The sequence below is a fragment of the Molossus molossus genome, unplaced genomic scaffold, assembly GCF_014108415.1.
Source record: "Molossus molossus isolate mMolMol1 unplaced genomic scaffold, mMolMol1.p scaffold_m16_p_11, whole genome shotgun sequence".
Classification (NCBI taxonomy): Eukaryota; Metazoa; Chordata; class Mammalia; order Chiroptera; family Molossidae; genus Molossus; species Molossus molossus.
Window position 1 is genome coordinate 32,019,175 of NW_023425346.1, and position 19,164 is coordinate 32,038,338.

At 34.1% G+C, this 19,164-nt stretch overlaps 1 protein-coding gene across 9 annotated transcripts in view; it reads left to right on the forward strand.

Annotated features, from left to right (window-relative positions):
- The window catches only part of EPC2 (enhancer of polycomb homolog 2), a 114,977-nt gene that overhangs the window by 15,867 nt on the left and 79,946 nt on the right, over positions 1-19,164 (forward strand). For 2 of the 9 annotated variants that reach the window (XM_036254978.1, XM_036254986.1), the window contains exon 2: positions 18,483-18,642. In XM_036254978.1, the coding sequence (XP_036110871.1) occupies positions 18,483-18,642 (160 nt within the window). Of the gene's footprint in view, positions 1-12,190; positions 12,361-13,020; positions 13,036-16,471; positions 16,518-17,895; positions 17,950-18,064; positions 18,192-18,482; positions 18,643-19,164 lie in introns of those variants that run through there. The other 7 variants (XM_036254979.1, XM_036254981.1, XM_036254982.1 and 4 more) reach the window with 7 other exon arrangements.

Genomic DNA, 19,164 nt, shown 5'->3' on the forward strand with positions numbered 1-19,164 from the left:
TCACTGTAGATTAGTGGTTTGCATTTTTAGATTTTTAAATATTTTTTATTGATTTTTTAGAGAGAGGAAGGGAGAGAGAGATAGAAACATCGATGTGAGAGTGAAACATCCATCGGCTGCTCCTGCACACCATCCACTGGGGATCAAGGCCGGACCTCTCAGTCCATGGGACGACGCTAAATCCACTGATCCACATCGACCAGGCGCATTTTAGATTTTTATGTAAATGGAATCACAGTATATATTCTTTTTTGGTCTGGTTTCTTTCACTTAGCATAATTGTTTTGAGATCATACATATGATAGCATGCATCAATAATACATTCCCTTTGTTGCTGAGTAGTATTGCATTTTGTGGATATACCACAGTTTATCCATTTCTCAGCTGATTGATTTTTGGCTATTACAGATAAAGCTGCTGTGAGTATTTGTGTGTGTACATCTACTTTTAGTTGTTTTGGTTAAATATCTGGGGGTAAAATGGTTTGATCATATGGTATGTATATTTAAAAAGGTTGAACTTAAAAAAAAAAAAACTGTCAGATTGTTATTCAGAGTGGTTATATACCATAAAGATAACTTTTATGAGATGCTTCCATAGCTTAGAACCTTGCCACTCAAAGTTTGGTATGGATTTGGCATTACCTGGAAGTTCCTTAAAATTGCTGAATTTCACACCTAATGAATCAAAATGTGCAATTAAAAAAATTAGGAAGATCCCTGGGTAGTTCAAATGCACAGTAGGATTTGAGAAGGTCTTGTTTAGAGCAGTTGTTCTTGCTCTTCTTTTTCTAATTCTTATTTGCTTTAACATGCCTTAGGGCTTTGACATGTTTGTGTGACATTCACAAATGGTGCAGGGAGATGCAGTATCATTTTTCAAATTCCAAGATAATATTGATAAATTCTGAGTGTTTTGCCCTTCTTCAGATGATTGCTTCATAGTGATTTACTTTATGGCAGTAAATTTTTGCCTATTGCCCGTTTCAAATACAGTCGTTTTAGAAGGAATACTTCACAAGCATTTCTCTAGTATCTAGATATCTAGCCTGGCACAATTCTTTTGTGGGTAAGAGATGCCCATTTCCTTTTGTGTAATTCTGTATGATTCATCTGGTGAATGAGTCCATTTACTAGCCTTTTGTTGTTCTTTCTTTTTTTCATAACTAGTGATCTAATTCTTGGTTATTTTCATATATAGGTATCTAGAAATTTTCTGAATGGGTTATCTATCTACTCTTAGTTTTCAAGGAATGCAGAGTAATTTCAGAAATGACTTTGTTATTAATAAATTAAGTGAATATCAAATAATGCTTTTTTTTTTTTTGGTACATGCCCCTAGCATGTACCAAACCTGGGACTCTCTGGTCCACAGGTCAGCGGTTGGAGCATCGGCCTACGGTCCAGAGAGACCCAGGTTCGGTTCCCGCTAAGGGCACGTACCTTGGTTGCGGTTTATCCCCAGCCCTGGTTGGGTCGTGTGGGTGGCAACCACTCGATGTGTCCCTTTCACATCGATGTTTCTCTCTCTCTCCTTCCCACTCTATCTGAACAAAAATGGAAAAATGTCCTTGGGTGAGGATAAAAAAAACAAAACAAAGCCAAATCAATGATTTATTTTGTGTTTTGTTTAAATTTTCTCTACTACTGCTCATTTCAGTTGTTGCATGAATCTTTAAGATCAGGTTAACATTGATATCACTGTCACATTCCTGAATTAGTGTTAATGTTGAAGGTCATGGTCTTAATCAGTATTAGGAAATTCCCACTTTAAAACAAGGTTTCAAAAAAACCAATGATTAGATTAAAAATAAGCATTTATTACATAATCAAATGAAACAACTTAGTGTTATATAACTTAAAATTGAGTTCTCCAAAAGTTGATATGTAAGTCAGATATTCTAGAATTATATAGTAATGTTTTGGTAAAATATTTGTAAATTTGATTGCTTTCACTTTTACATTTTTGTTTAAAATATCAGTTGTTTAGGCTATTAAAACCCCCTCACCCACATTTTTTTTTTTTTTTTTTTTTTACATTCCCACTGGCAGTCAAGAAAGGAAGAGAAGCTATGGGTGATTCAGTTCTTATTTATTCAAAATTTAACACGGCTGTTTTTCAGAAGAGAAAAATCTTGACCCTGTTATTAAATTCTAAAAGGAATTTATTGCACATGGGCACTTACCTGTTTAATTGATAAATGTCTTTAAATACAATTTTCAGGAAAATAGAAAGCTTAATAAAGTAACTTTCTGTTTTATTGATTTTTAGCTAACGCTGATGTATCTGTCTGGGAGGCAAAGTTAATGAAATAAATGTAACTTTCCCTACAAAAACAGTATTTAGAATACTAAAGGAAAGGATGGATACCATATTCTTTAGGCTAATGTTTCTCAAATTTCATGGTGAAAGACCAGTTTTAAAAAATAATTCATTGTTTGCTAATACTTTTCTGAAGTATAATAAAAATGAATTACTAGAAAAAATAAATAAAAGATGTAGAAAATAGAAGGACACTGTTTTACTGTGTTTGTGTGTGTGTGTGTGTGTGTGTGTTTTAATCCTTACCCGAGGACATTTTTTCGCATTTATCTTCAGATAGAGCAGGAGGGAGAGAGAGAAATGTTGATGGGAGAGAGACACATCATCTGGTTGCCACCCGCAAGACCCCAACCAGGGCCAGGGACAAACCACCACCAAGGTATGTGCCCTTAGTGGGAACTGAACCCGGGACAATCTGGTTCATGGGCCAATGCTCTAACCGTTGAGGCAAACCGGCCAGGGCCACTGTTTTTTTTTTTTTTTCCTTTATTGAAAAAAAAATTTTTTTTCTTTTAGAGTGAGAGAGAGGAAATGAAAGGGAGAGAGAGATAGAAACATCAGTGAGAGAGCACATTGATTGGCCACTTCCTTCATGCTCCACATTGGGGATTGGACTCACAACCTGGGCATATGTCCTAACTGGGAATCGAACTGGCAACCTCTTGGTGCATGGGTTGACGCTCAACCACTGAGCCACACCAGCATACACCTTAGAAACAAACAAGATACGTGCCCTTGACCAGAATTAAGCCCGAGACTCTGGTCCACAGGCTGATGCTCCAACTGCTGAGCCAAACCAGCCAGGGCAAGACCACTACTTTTTAATCATCAGTTTTAACAGACAAAATTACTTTGTCACATTGCTTTAAAACTTCTAGAGCACCTCAATCTTAGTAGCATTGTTTTAGTGTAGCAATTGTAAGTGTAGTCCTCCAATTTACAGCTTTATTATCACATTGGAACTTGTTAGAAATGCGAATTGTCTGGTTCCACCCCAGAACTACTGAATCAGAAATTCAGGTGGTTTGGTTCAGCAATATGTTTTGAAATGAGACCCATAAGTGATTCTGAAGCACACTAAAGTTTGAGAGTCGTTGCTTTGGGCTTTCCCCCTAAAATGCTTTCTAAGGAAGAACTAGGTAGTCTAAACTCTCTTTGAGTGCAAACTATGTAATTGAAAGACAAAGATATGGTGAGTTTAAAAAGTTTAATCTGTTGCCCTGGCTGGTTTGGCTCAGCGGTTAGAGCATCTGCCCACTGACCAATGAGGCGAGGGTTCGATTGTGGTCAAGGGCACGTACCTCAGCTTCGGTTAGTCTCCGCCCTCGTTGGGGTCTTTCGAGAGGCATCCAGTCGATGGAAAAATATCCTCGGGTGAGGATTTAAAAAAAAAGTTAAATTTGTCATGGATTCTTAGATAGGAAATAGCACGTGTAATTAAAGATTGAGATGTTTGAAAATATATGTGCTAAATGAAAAAAAGATTCTGATGTTTCAGGTACTAGGACTATAGATCACATAATTAAAATTCTTTTGATGGAATTGAGAAGCCTGACATTGTTCTCACCTAGAAGAAGACTTTGCTGATTAAAACTCTTCTTGGTTTAAGACCTCAGGGTTGCATGGCAACTGATTCATACAACTCTAAGTTGGATGTTTGGCAGGTTGTTTCAGTACGTATTAAAAGGAACTAGCACATTGTTGTATTTGAAATCACCTGAGATTGAAATGGAATCTTTGTCTTGACGAATCTGTAATTTAACTTAGTGTGTTTGTAACTAGTGCATAAAAATATATTTGATTTTGTAAAATGATCTTGTATCCTACAGTATTGCCAAACTCACTTTATTGGTTTTAGAAGGTTTTTTTTTGGTAGATTCCATCATATTTCCTACGTAGAGGAGCCTGTGGGTCTGTGAACAAAGGCAGTTTTTACTTCTTCCTTTCCCAGTCTGGATGCTCACTCACTCTGTCTTTCTGCTGCCCTCCCTCTCATCTGTTGATTACACTGACTAGGACCCCAGTATGATATTGAATAGAAGTGTAGAGATTGGATGTCCCTATCTTATTCCTAATTTTAGGAAATGAGTATTCAGTATTTCAGTTAAGTATGATGGTTAATTTTGGGTTTTTTTGTTGATGCTCTTTGGAAATTCCTTTCTATTTTTAGTTTTTATAAGAATTTTTTGGAATGGTAGTTGGGTTTTGTAAAAAAAATTTTGTGTGTATGGAGATGATCATACTGTTTTGCTCTTTGATTTATTAATATGATGAATTACATTGATTTTGAGTGTAAACCAGTGCTGCATTCCTGGAATAGACCTCATTTGGTCATTTATTATCCTTTTAATATAGCGTTGGATTCTTTTTGCTAAATTTTTGTTTACAGTGATTGCCTCGATGTTCACAGTGAATATTTGTAGTTTTCTTGTATTGTCTTTTTCTGGTTTTGGCATCAGAGTAATACTAGTTTTTTAGAATGAGTTGGGAAGTATTCCTTCCACTTCAGTGTCTTGGAAAAATTTGTGTCGAGTTGGTATTATTTTCTCCTCAAATATTTGGTAGAATTCACCAGTGAAGCTATCTGTCCCTGAAGTTTTTTTGTATGAAGGTTTTTAACTACAGTTAAATTTCTTTAGTAGATATAAGGTTATTCAGGTTATCTGTTTCTTGTGTGAGCTTTGTTTCTTTCAAGGAATTTTTCTTTTTCATATAATTGATGAGTTGATTGGTATGAAGGTGTTCATAATATTCTTTCTTGGTTCAAACATATTTTGTCATAGTAGATGTTCCCTTTGAACATACAAAGAGCCCTGGCCAGTTTGGCTCAGCGGTTAGAGCGTCGGCCTGCGGTCTGGAGAGACCCGGGTTCGGTTCCCGCTAAGGGCACGTACTTCGGTTGCGGTTTGTCCCCGGCCCTGGTTGGTCGTGCGGGTGGCAGCCACTCGATGTGTCCCTTCACATTGATGTTTCTCACTCTCTTTCCCTTCCTCTCTCTCCCTCCCACTCTATCTGTACAAAAAAAAAAAAGGAAAAATATCCTCGAGTGAGGATAAAAAAAAAAAAGAACATACAAAGAAGGTGTATGCTGTCTTTGATGGGCAGAGCATTCTGTAAAAGGCAAGTCAAGTTGGATGGTAGTTTTATTTGTGCTGATTTTCTGTGTATTTGTTTTGTCTGTTATTGAGAATGTGGCACACAAATCTCTGTAATTGTAATATGTCTATTTGTCCTTGAAGTTACATTAGTTTTTATTTTATGTATCTTGAAGCTCTCTTGTTAGGTGCATAATTGGGTAGGATTGCTATGTCTTCTTGACCAATTGACCCCTTTAAGCAATGTGAAATAAACCTGTAAATTCTTCATGATTTTCTCTGATCTGAAATCTATGTTGGAATTTAATATGGCCACACTAAATCTCTTTGACTAGTGTTAGCATGCTATATCTTTTCCTATTTTATTTTTAACCTATTTATGTCTTTGTATTTAAAGTACATTTATTATTGGTAGCTTATAATTGGATCTTTTTGAAAAATTCAGTCTGGCAATCTCTGTTTAATTGTGGTGTTTAGACCTTTTACAGTTAATATGATTTTTTAAAAATTAAAACTTTTTAAGAGCAGTTTTAGACAGCAAAATTGAGAGGAAGGGATAGAGATTTCCCATATACCCCCCCATCCCCACACATACATAGCTTTCCTTATTATCAACACCCATTACCAGAGTGGTATGTTTGTTACAATTAATGAATCTATTATTGACAAACCATGACCACCCATAGTCCATAGTTTACATTACAGTTCACTCTTAATGTTGTACATTCTACAGGTTTGAACAGGTGTATAATGATATGTTGCCATCGTTATGGTATAAAGAGTATTTTCACTGCCCTGAAAATCCTCGGTGATCTGCTTATTTATCCACCTCCCTCCTTCCGTAACCACTGATATTTTTACTGTCTCCATTGTTTTGCATTTTCTAGAATGTCATTAGTTGGATTTATAAAATATGTAGCCTTTTTAGATTGACTTCTTCCACTTTTTTTTTTTTTTTCATATGTGAATGTCCAGTTCAAGCGCCATTTATTGAAAAGGATTGCTATATTGTGTTGCCTTTGCTCCACCAAAAAGGGTCTAATTATGTGGGTCTATTTCTGGACTCTATTCTTTTCCATTGATCTATTTGTTCTTGCCCCACTACCATACTGTCTTGATTACTGTAGCTTTATAAGCCTTGAAGTCAGGTAGTGTCAGCCTTCCAACTTTGTTCCTCTTCTTCAATATTGTGTTGGCTAATCTAGGTCTTTTAACTCTCCTTGTAAACTTTAGAATCAGTTTATCCATATTCACAAAATAACTTGCTGGGATATTTATTGGGATTGCATTGAATCTGTATACAGTGTGCAACAGTAGGTTTAGAGTTGCTCATTTAGAAAATAATACAAGAGTAAACATTCACATACTTACAACCATAAACCTATTTTTGCCCTGCAAAATAAATAAAGTTGAGAAGAGCTGACATCTTGACAATTTTGAATCTTCCTATTCATGAAGATGGAATAGTTCTTTATTTATTTAATTCTTCTTTGATTTTGTTCTTCAGAATTTTATAATATTCCCTCAGATATTGTATATATTTTGTTAGATTTATACCTAAATATTTCATGTTGGGTGTCGTTAATGTAGATGGAATTGATTTTAATTTCATATTCCACTTATTCATTGGAAAGCGATTTGCTTTTGTCTGTTAACCTTGAATCCTGCAACCTTGCTATAAATCACTGATTAGTTTCGAGGCGTTTTTTTGTCAGTTCTTTCAGATTTTCTGCATAGATGGTCTTGTCATCTGCAAACAAAGACAGTTTTATGTGTTTTTCCCAGTCTGTATACCTTTTATTTCCTTTTTTTTTGGTCTCATTGAATTAGCTACAACTTCTAGTATAATGTTGAAACAAAGTGGTGAGAGGGGACAAGTTTGAGGAAAGTTCCTCTCTGTTCCTATTTTACTGAGATTTAATATGATTTTGTATATGGTTAGGTTTCACTCTGTTATGCCTATTTTCTATTTATTCTGTTCTTTGTTCCTTTTTCCTCTTCTGTCTTCGTGTGACTCATTTCCATTTTACCTGTTTTTAGTTTATTAGCAATAACTTTGTTTTGTTATTTTAGTGATTGCTTTAGGGATGTGATTCTCAATAGGGTCTTATTTATTTCCCAGAGAACACTTGGTAATGTCTGAAAACATTTTTGATTTTCACAACTTGGGAAATGCTACTGATGTCTCGTGGATAGAGGTCATCCTACGTTGCACAGGGCAGCCCCCCACAACAAATAATTTTTGCCCAGAATGTTAGTAGTGCCAAAGTTGAGAACCTGTGATTTGGGGGCAATAATATAATTTTTATTTAACCACAATCTACCTTCAAGTGATATATACCACTTACTGTATAGTGTAAGAACATTATAATAGTGTACTTCCATTTCTGCCTGCCCAGCCTTTGTTTTCATATGTAATAAGCCTTATCATACATTCTTACTATTTTTCTTAAACAGCCAATTATTTTTCAAATACTTAAAAATAATATGAAAAAGATGTATATCTTTACCCCTGTAGTTATCACTACTCCTGCTTTTCATCAGTTTGTCTTATATCCAGACTTCCATGTGTATCATTTTCCTTTTTACCAAAGGACTTCTGTTAACATTTCTTATAATGCCGTTCTGCTGGTGATGACTACTTTCAGCTTTTGTATGTCTAAAGAAAGTCTTTATTTTGCCTTTCTTGTGTGGTAAAGCATATAACATAAATTTATCCTCTTAATTTATAAATGCACCTTATAGGATTGTTAACTATATGCATGTTGTTGTAGAGCAGATCTCTGATTTTTGCTTTGCTTTTGAAAGATATTCTGAATACAGAATTTTAGGTTGACGGTTTTTCTTCTAGTACTCATTAAAAATGCTGTTCTAGTCTTTCCTCACATTGTTTCTGATGAGAAATCCAATGTCATTTGTATCTCTGTTCCTCTATATGTAGCATGTCATTTTTTCCAGTCTGGTTGGTAGGAACAGGTACTCTTTTGACCCTGAGTGGCAGGCACTGTTCTGCTAATCTTTTCAGCTAGTTCTTTCTTCAGTGTCAGGTAGTTTCTTTACATACATGCGCTGGGGGAGTACTCTGCTGAATACTCCAAGGAATCCTCTACAAATTTCCTGGGTTCTCTGTGTGTGTAGTTCTTTCCTCTTTGGTACTCTGTCCTATGAATTTTAAGTGCCTTAGTTTTCCTGGACTCATTTCTGTCTCTACAACTCATGGAGTCACTATTCTCTAGTCTCTTTGCCTTAGTTCATTCTTTTGCTCTACAGCATGAACACGCTTTCTTTCAGGGCAGTAATCGGAAGCTGTCATAGGGCTCACCTGGATTTATTTTCTTTCTTTCAAGTACCATTGTCTTTTATTGTTTGATGTCCAGTGTCTGGAAAACCATTGTTGCAACTCCTTTGTCACATTTTTGTTGTTGCTTCAGGTAGAAGGGTGAATTCATTCCATCACTTTTTTTTGGTCAGTTTTTTGTGTGTGTGTGTGATAAAAACTTTCACATAATATATAATTCACCATATTAAATCGTGCAACTCCATGGGTTGGTTTGTTTGTATTTTTGTATATTCAGTGTTTTGCAGTGTCACAACTATTTTGTTTCAGAACATTTTCATCACCCTAAAAAACCCAATACCCACGAGTCACTCTTCATCTTCCTCCCCCCACCACTCTTTGACAACCACTAATATACTTTCTTTTTGTATAGGTTTGTCTATTTCTGTACCTTTCCTATAAATAGAATCATATATGTGGCCTTTTTTTACATGGTATAATGTTTTTAAAGGTTGTGTTATAGCATGCATCAGTACTATATTATTCTTATGGCTGAAAATTAGTTCATTGTATGTATTTCATCATTGTTGGAGTGGAAGTCAGAGGCTGAAGACTTTTAAGTGATTTCTACTGACTATTTATCTCCCTTATGGTCTATATTTGGCCTTCCAGGTAATTTTAACATGCTGTCAGGGCTGAGAACCAGATTTAGAGTGTACTTGAAGAGAAGCACTTTTAAATAGATAGGATAAGGACTTATCTAGAATCTTTTTTTTTTTCTTTGTCTTTATCTCTTCCTTTTCTTTCTTTGATTCTGAAAGGGATACCAGATCAATTTAAATGGTTTTAAACATTGGCACTGGTTGCTTTCTGTAATGCATGCTCTAAGTAAATTGTAGAAAATGAAGAGAAGAGAGACCATCTATAATTTCATTACTAATACTTTGGCACACTTACTTTTAGCATTTTTTAAAACTTTTTAATTTTGCGTTTATATATCCCACCACCTCTCATCTATTTACAATATTTTACTTGAGAGTATCTTCAATATGTGATTTTGTTTCCTGCTTTTTCTACTTAATGTGTGAGCATTTTCAAATATTAAATTATTTTTCAAGAAGTTTTAAATGGCAGTGTGTAAGTCAGTGCATCATATGGATATGCTAAATTACTGTTATTACAGTGTTGGAGATAATTTGGTTGTTTCCAGTTTTACTTATTATGATTGTTGTTTAAATAAATAGATTATTAGAGAGATTTTAAAGGTTTAGAAATGTATTACCAAACTGTTCTCCAAAACATGCCAATTTACACTTTAACACATTATCTAGCACTCATTCTTAAAAGTGTTTTACTCATCACAATTCTACCAGCATTGCAGATATTGCCTAGCCACCATGTTTTGTTTATGTTAAATATTTGTTTACCACACAAGTTAATTTTTCTAGATTTTTAAAAATTTGCTTTGTACTTTATTGTATAAAACATTTATTTTATGTGTGGTTCTGTTTTAATAAAGAAATATACCAGTGTAACCAGTACCCCAAATAAGGAATAGAACATTTTCATTCCCTTCAAAAGTTCACTTTAACTTTTTTGCAGACATATCCTCTACCTCTGTTTCAGGCTACTACTGATCTGATTTTGATTACTATAGGTTAGTTTTTGTCTGTTCTCGAACTTCATGTAAAGGGAATCATACAGTATGTAGCCACCTCTGTCTGGTTGTTGCTCAGTATATTTCTGAGATCCTATAATGTGTGTGATTAGTTTGTCCCATTTTCTCTCTTTAAACCAAGTATTCTATTGAATAAATATATTCACTTTGTTTATTCACCTGTTGAGGTACATTTTTATTGTTCCCAGCCATTTTGAGTAAAATTGCAATTAACATTTATGTGCAAGTTGTTTGTGCACATGTATTGCACTTCTCGGGTATATACTTAGCAGTAGGATTGCTGGGTCATGTGGTAAATATATATTTACTTTATAAGAAACTGCTCAGCAGTTTTCCAAAGTAGTGATAGCATTTAATACTCTTAACAGTTGGTGTGGTCAGTTTCTTAATTTTAGTCATTTTGTGGGTGTGTAGTTAAAACTTTCTGTGGTTTTATTTTACATTTTTCTGATAGAAAGATTTTGAGCCTCTTTTAAAAGTGTTTATTGGTCATTCCTCTATCTTTGTGAAGTGTCTTGTTTAAATCACTGGCCCACTTTTTTTTAAAAATTAGATTTTCTTATTGAGTTATAAGAATTCTTTTGATACAGTTGTTGGTATGGAAAATAATTCAATAGTTAATAAATAATAATGTAAGAATAAACGCTATTTTGTGTATTCACAGCTGTAGACCTATTTTTGCTCTGCCTTGTAATCTGCATACAAAATCTCTCACATGTATGTCGTGAATATTTTTTGTTTTCTTAAGAATGTAATTTGAAAAGCCCAGGTTTTGAATTTTGAGGAAATAGAGTTCATTCATTCTTCTATTAATAATTTGTGCTTTTTATGTCCTGAGAAATCTTTGCCAAATCCAGGATCACTAAGATTTTTCTCCTATATTTTCTTGTAGATATTTTATAATTTAGGTTTTATGTATAAGTCTGACTATTTTGAGTTAATTTTTTGTGGGTAGTGTGAAGTAGGAATATTAGGCTCTTTTTTTTTTTTTTAAAGCAGTTCACATCCAGATCATTTATACTTACCCCCATTTAATTGGCATCTTTGTCTAAAATTCATTACCTGTGTGTATGTGGGTATGTTTCTAGACTCTTTTTATCTCCATTGCTTTATATGTTTGTCTTTATGCCAATAACATTCACTGTTGATTAATTTAGCTTTCTGATTTAGCTTGTAATCAAATTATGTATGCTCTTCAAATTTATTCTTTTAAAAATATGTTTTTTTTTTTTTTTTATCCTCACTCGAGGACATTTTTCCATTTTTTGTTCAGGTAGAGTGGGAGGGAGAGAGAGGAACAGAAAGAGAGAGAGAAACATCGATGTGAAAGGAACACATCGAGTGGCTGCCACCCGCACAACCGACCAGGGCCGGGGACAAACTGCAACCGAGGTACGCGCCCTTAGCGGGAACCGAACCCGGGTCTCTCAGGACCGCAAGCTGACGCTCTAACCGCTGAGCCAAACCGGCCAGGGCTGTATTCTTTTTTTTTAAGATCGTTTCAGCTATTGTATTTCTTTTGCCTTTCTATATGAATTTTAGAATCAGCTTGTCCATTTCTGTGGTTATTTTTTTATCCTCACCCGAGGACTTTTTTTTTCAATTTTTTATTCAGATAGAGTGGGAGGGAGAGCGAGAGAGAGAGAGAAACATCAACGTGAAAGGGACACATCAAGTGGCTGCCACCCGCACGACCAACCAGGGCCAGGGAGAAACTGCAACCGAGGTACGTGCCCTTAGCAGGAACCCTGAACCCAGGTCTCTCTGGACTGCAGGCCTATGTTCTAACTGCTGAGCCAAACAGGCCAGGGCAAAACAAGAAACTTTTATTCCTTATAGTGTGCCTCGGACTATTCTGAACACTTCATTAACTTATATAATCATCACAACAGTCTTTTGAAGTATATGTTTTCTAAGTTTTACAGATGAGCCTCACATCATTATTTTCCAGAGGAACTTAAATTCCTTCCTTTCCCATACCCTTCATGGTAGGTGTATGAATATTCATTTCTAATAAGTGAGGTTTCTGTTTGTTTCTCTTTTGTATTCTATTTTGGGTTCTCCCCACATCCTCATTGATTTTCATTATTTTTAGAGCACATAAAACATTAACATGGTTCTAAAATTCAAAACTATGCAAAGAGTATATGCTCAGAGAATTTTTACTTTCTCCTTATACCTTCTACTCCATGTATAATACCCTGTCTTTGTGATTCTTAACTAATAATATGATCAGTTTTATGAAAGTTCCATTGGTACTTGAGAAGAAGGGGCATTGGGTATAAATTTTGGTATAAATTGTACAGTCTTATCTAATTAAATTGTGCAGGTCCGTGCTTGTTTTTTTGTCTACTTGATTTGCCTTATGCTGAGTGTTGTGTTAAGGTTACTGATTATTATTGTTATTATTACTAATTTTATGTCTTATCTATTAGTCCTTGCATATCCTGTAGCTTTGCTTCATAAAATGGTTGCTATGTTATTTAATGTATAGATATTCATAAATGTACATGGATATTCAAATATATGTTCACAATCTATACATATCTATACATAGATAAATATCTATACAGATATTTATGTTATCTTTGTTGTGAATTGTGATTTTTAGGTTATGCTTATTGCTAACTCTTTGGCTAGAATTCTACTTGTCTGATAGTAAGGTATGCTTATCTTACTGTCTTCCATTACATGACAAACTTTCATCTATGCCTTTAATTTTATTTTTTCTGAACTACTTGGACTACTGTGTGTGTGTGTGTGTGTGTGTGGGTGTGTTGTATATAACATATATAGTTGAGTCTTGGGTTATGACACTAGTTGAAAATCTTGTTTTCATAGATGAGTGAAGTCGATTTACATTTATTGATATGACTGAATATGTTTGGTTTCAACTCTTTCATATTTTTTTTTTTTAATTTTGTTATATCGGCTGTTCCTTTTTATTTTTTGCTCTTTTTTCTACAATAATTTTATTTGGTATATGAGAAATTTTTGTGTGTTTTTTTTTCATTCTCCCATTTTTAACTGCATTATTTCCATTATACTGTGCAGATGTTTGAATATTAGTCTTTCAGCCTTTCCCCATCTTTCAGTGTGTGTGTGTGTGTGTGTGTGTCTGTGTTGAATGAAGCCATGTGAAGACGGACACACTGTCCAATACGTAGTAACTAGTTATTTGTAGCTATTGAGCACTTGAAATATGGCTCAACTGAATTGAGATGTTTTATACGTTTTTAAAAACCACTAGATTTTGTAGGCTTAATATAAAAGAAAACAATGTAAACTATCTCCATGCATTTTTATACTATATATGTTGAAATGATAATGTTTTAAATACATACATGGGCTTAAATAAAATGTTATTAAAATTAATTTTATTTTTTTACTTTTGTAAGAATGTCTACTAGATAATTTAAATATGTGGCTCACATTAATGACTTGCATATTTCTGTTGAATAATACCATTCTAGTAGATTCCTCAAAAGTCTCCTACAATATTCTCTAATTTTTTTCCTTTGTTCTTGATACTTGAAGGACAACTTAGCTGCATCTAAAATCCTTAGTTCACAATTTTTGGTTCGCTGAAGTTTCTGAAAATGCTGCTTCATTGATGTTTTGTATTATATGTTGCTTCTGAAGTCTGATATTAATGTGATGTTTTTGGCCTTTTATGTTATAATAATATAATTTATAATATTATTATTTGAGGGCTGTGAGAATTTTTAAAATTGTTTTTGAAATAGTTTTATTTATAAATATATCAGAGTACGTTGCTCTTGGTTACTTTTTTCAAGTACTTGGTGAGCTTTTTTTTTTTATGAAAAACACATAACCTAAAGTTTTCCATTTTAACCATATTTAAGTGTACAATACAGTAGTAGTCACTGTATGTAGTGTTAATGCAACAGATATCCAGCACTTTTCATTTTAGAAAACTGAAACTCTATATCCATTGAACAACTTCCTTTTTCCTCTTCTGTCCAGCCCCTGGAAACCAACATTCTACTTTTTGTTTATATAAATTTGACTATTTTAGACCTCATGTAAATGAAATGATGCAGTATTAGTCTTTTTGTGGATGGATTATTTCACTTAGCATAATTTCCACAAGGTTGATCCATGTTATAGCATGTGTCAGGATTTCTTCCAGTTTTTAAGGCTGAGTAATATTTTGTTACATGTATATACCACATTTTGTTTATCCATTCATCTGCCAATAAATTCTTGGGTTGCTTTTACCACTTGGCTATTGTGAATATCTGCAGTGAACATGGGTGTGCAAATAATTTCTTTGAAATCCTGTTTTCATTTCTTTGTATATGTACCAGAAGTGAGACTGCTGGATCATATATATGGTAGTTCTGTTTTTAAAATTGTCTTCCAGTCCATGAAAACAGGATGTTTTTCCTTTTTACTTAGGCCTTACTTAGTTTCTTTCAGCAGTCTTTTGTGGTTTTTTAATGTACAGCTCTTTCACCTCCTTGGCTAAGTTTATTTCTAAGTTTTTTGGTTGTTTTTTTTTCAATGCAGTTGTAAATAGGATTGTTTTCTTTTCTTTTTCTTCATTGATTTTTAGAGAGAGAGGAAGGGAGAGGGGGAGAGAGAGAGAGAAACATCTATGAGAAAGAACATCAATTGGCTGCCTCTTGCATTTAGCCCACAACCTGAGCATGTGCCCTGACTGGAAATCGAACTGGCAACCTCTTGGTGCATGGGTCGATGCTCAGTCACTGAGCCACACCGGCTGGGCAGGGGATTGTTTTCTTAATTTCTTTCACAGATAGTTCACTAGTGTATAGAAACAACTGATTTTTGTGTGGTGATATACTGTAACATTATTGAATTTGTTTACTAGTTCTAACAGGTCTTTTTGTGAAATCTTTAGAGTTTTCTACATAAAAGATCATGTCATCTGTGGACAGATCATTTTACTTTTTCCTTTCCAATTTGGATGCCTCTCCCCCCCCCCCCCCCCCTTGGTAATTATTCTCACTAGGACTTACAAGTAAAAGCAAGCATCTTTGCCTTGTTTCTGATCTTAAAGGAAAAGCTTTTAGTTTTTCACCATTGAATATGTTAACTGTGGGCTTTTCATATATGGCCTTTATTATACTGAAGTAATTTTCTTCTGTTCCTAGTTTGTTGAGTTTTTTTTTTTTCTTTTTTCTTTTCCTTTTCTTTATTGGTTTTGAGAGAGAGAGGAAGGTCCACAGCCTGGGCATGTGCCCTGACTGGGAATTGAACCGACAACCTCTTGGTGTATGGGTTGACGCTCAAACACTAAGCCACACCAGCTGGGCAAGTTTTTTTTTTTTTTAATGAAAGAATGTTGAATTTTGTTAATGCATTAATTGAAATGATCATGTGGTTTTTTACTTTTGTTCTTTTATTGTGGTGTATTACATTGATAAATTTTTGTATCTTGAACATTATTTCAATCCAGGAATAAATCCCACTTGGTCATGATATATATAGTCACCATACTGTACTTTATATCCCCAGAATTTTATTAATCTTGTAACTGTAAGTTTATGCCTTTTAACCACCTTAACCCATTTCTTCTTCTCTCCACCGTCCTCCTTGTAGTATTTTTGTCTGATTTTGGTATCGGTAATGTTGGCCTCATAAAATTACTTTAGAAATTTTGCCTATGTTTTTTTTTTTAAAGAGTTTAAAGATTGTTGTTAATTCTTTATATGTTGATAGAATTCTCCAGTGAAGCCATCTAGTGGTGAACTTTTCTAGTTAAAGATTTGTTCAGACTTTGTTTTCACGATTTAGTCTTGATAGGTTGTGTGTCTAGAAATGTATCTGTTTCTTCTACATTGTCCAGTTCATTGTTGTATAATTGTTCAAAGTAGTCTCTTAACAGTTCTCTTTATTTCTGTGGCATTAGTTTTAATGTCTCTTTATTTCTGATTTTTAGTTTTTGAGTTTACTTGGTTCACGTAGCTAAGGGTTTGTCAGTTTTGTTGATCTTTTCAAAACAACTTTTACTTTCATTTTTTTTCCTACGTTTTTATTTTCTATTTCATTTATTTCTGCTCTAATATTTTCTTTTTTGCTAATTTGCGGTTTTGTTTGTTCTTTTTCTAGTTCCATGAAGCGTAAAGTTAGGTTGTTGATTGGAAATCTTTTTAATGTAGGTGGGAATTTGCTGCTATAAACTTCCCTCTTGATATTGCTTTTGCTGCATCCCTTAAGTTTTATGTTGTATTTTTGTTTTCATTTATCTCAATATTTTCTAAGTTCCCTTGTGATTTCTTTTTTGATCCATTGGTTGTTCAAAAGTGTGTTCGGTTTTCATATGCAGGGAGGACAAAAGTAGGTTAACAGTTGTGGGTACATGAAACAATTTATTGTATTATTTATTAATTATTATATTATTTTCCATATGAACCTACTTTTGCCCACCCCTGTATCTGAGTTTTTCAGTTTTCCTGTTGCTGTTGATTTTTAATTTCATTTTATTGTGATTATAAAAGACACTTGGTATGATTTCAGTCTTCTTAAATTTGTTAAAACTTGTTTTGTGTCCTAGTGTATGATCTATCCTGGGGAATGTCTGTGAACACTTCAGAAGAATGTGTATTCTGCTGCTGTTGGGTGGAGTGTCTATATATGTCCCTTCGGTTCAGTTGGTCCTTAGTGGTGTCCAAGTCCTCTTTTCTTTATTGATATTCTGTCTGGTTGATCTGTCCATTATGAAATCTCCTATTATTGTAATACTCCCTTTAATTCTATAAGTCTTTGCTTCATGTATGTGTCAATGTAAGAAACACCCAAACCTGTGGAGGATTTTTATAGGAAGAGTTTATTTGAACCAAACTGACGGGCATATGCACGGGAGAAGATCTCAAATGCTCCAGAGAATAACAGTTTTGCAGCTTCTTTTATGCATTTGAAATTAAGGAGGGAACCTAAGGAAGATTACATAAGAGTGGGAGCAGGCAAAGTGGGGATTGGATTATAGGATAGTTAAGATTGGTCTCCCTTTAGGAGGAGGGGTCTGAAAGTGGTTATTTCAAAAGTCTGTTAACCAAATGCACAGAGACAATGAACAGGCGTTGCTTAAGGCAGAGACAAACCTTTTACTAAAAAGTTATATGCTTAGGGTGTGACTACCCACCCTGACCCACCTTGGTTGGAATTTATCATCAAATCACTCTGTGAGGTTACTTTGCACAGAAGCTCCTTTTCATCCATATATGTAGGTGCTCTGCTATTAGGGGCATATAATTGTTACAGCTTTGTGGTAAACTGAAAATGTGGTAAATATAAAAGGGCACACAGATGAAAATAAGGGCCACCTAAATAGTTAACATTTTGTGGTATTTTTTATTCTGTACTCTTCCAGGTTCTTTTTTGTATAGACATATTCAGGAGAGGCAGTGTAGCTAGAATAAAGAATAGGAAGAGAAGTAGGAAATAAGGGTGGAAATCATTGAGTGATTTTTAACCTTTAATCTAAATATAAAGGTGTCTTGGAAAGTAGCATAACCTAATTTTCCTTCCACAAGGTAAAGCTGGTTTGTTGGGAATGGTCCACCGTGGGTCAAGGGAGAAAGTATGCAGTAAGTGGCGAAGTAATGAAAATTTATTAGAATCTGGGTGTATTCTGTGAGAACTTTTTGTTTAACTTTTCTCTGTTGAACATCATTTTATCTTTCTTTGAATTATCCAGAATTTTGTACTGTTGACGTGTCAAGTATATAAATGCAAGAGACATAAAATCTATTGAAATTATTTTCCTGTTATTTGCTTCTTTGTAATTTGGTGTTGGTGACAAACACCTTGATTACTTTAGCAAACAAAGGTCAGTTTTCTTGTAATTAAGATGTTAAATCCTAGTTGTGAACATGAATATATTTAATCCTTTTAAATTCTAACTTATTAAAATTATAATCATTTAAAGTGGCGTTTAAGTATGAACACAGGTATTAATGGAGAGCTATGGCAGTGTCTTCTGTAGGTCTGCGGCAAAGGAACTATTTGTAATTGATTCTTAAAGCGCCTTGATATTATTAAACAAATTAAATTTAAATATAATTATGCATTGAAGTAACATTATTAAAACAACTGATGTTGCCTACTTTACATTTTCCAGGAACATCACTTACAGCGAGCTATTTCAGCACAGCAAGTGTTTAGAGAAAAAAAAGAGAGCATGGTCATTCCAGTTCCCGAGGCAGAGAGCAACGTCAACTATTACAATCGCTTGTACAAAGGAGAGTTTAAACAACCAAAACAGTTCATTCATATTCAGCGTAAGTTTGTCAATTCATTATTTTCTGTTTGTAAGTTAAAACCTTGTTTCTCTTTTTCCAAAGAGTTTTTAATTTTTCAATTTATATACACTGATTAATAGAAATGTAAAACATTAAAGAATAAAATCTTTCTGTACTTAATATCCGAACTTGGAAATCATTTTGAGTATTAGGAGCATTTGGAATCTTTGATGTTTATGTAGTGTAGGACTTTGTATAACACTTAGACTTTATTATACAGCTAAAAGTTGATCGATTGTCATGGCTAAATAAGATTTATTTTTAGAGGCTTAATGGCTTCATGTCAACTAGGTTTGCATTCTGAATTTTTTTAGAATTAGATCCTACCTTCATCTAGTTTTTATAAAATTCTAAATCTGCCTCCTTGATACTCATATTTCTTTCCATTGTTACTATTTAAATGATTACCATCTCTTGCCTTAAAACTATTTTAATAATCTTCTATATATCACTACCACTATCTCCTAATCTATCTACTCACCAAGTCCACCAGCACCAGAT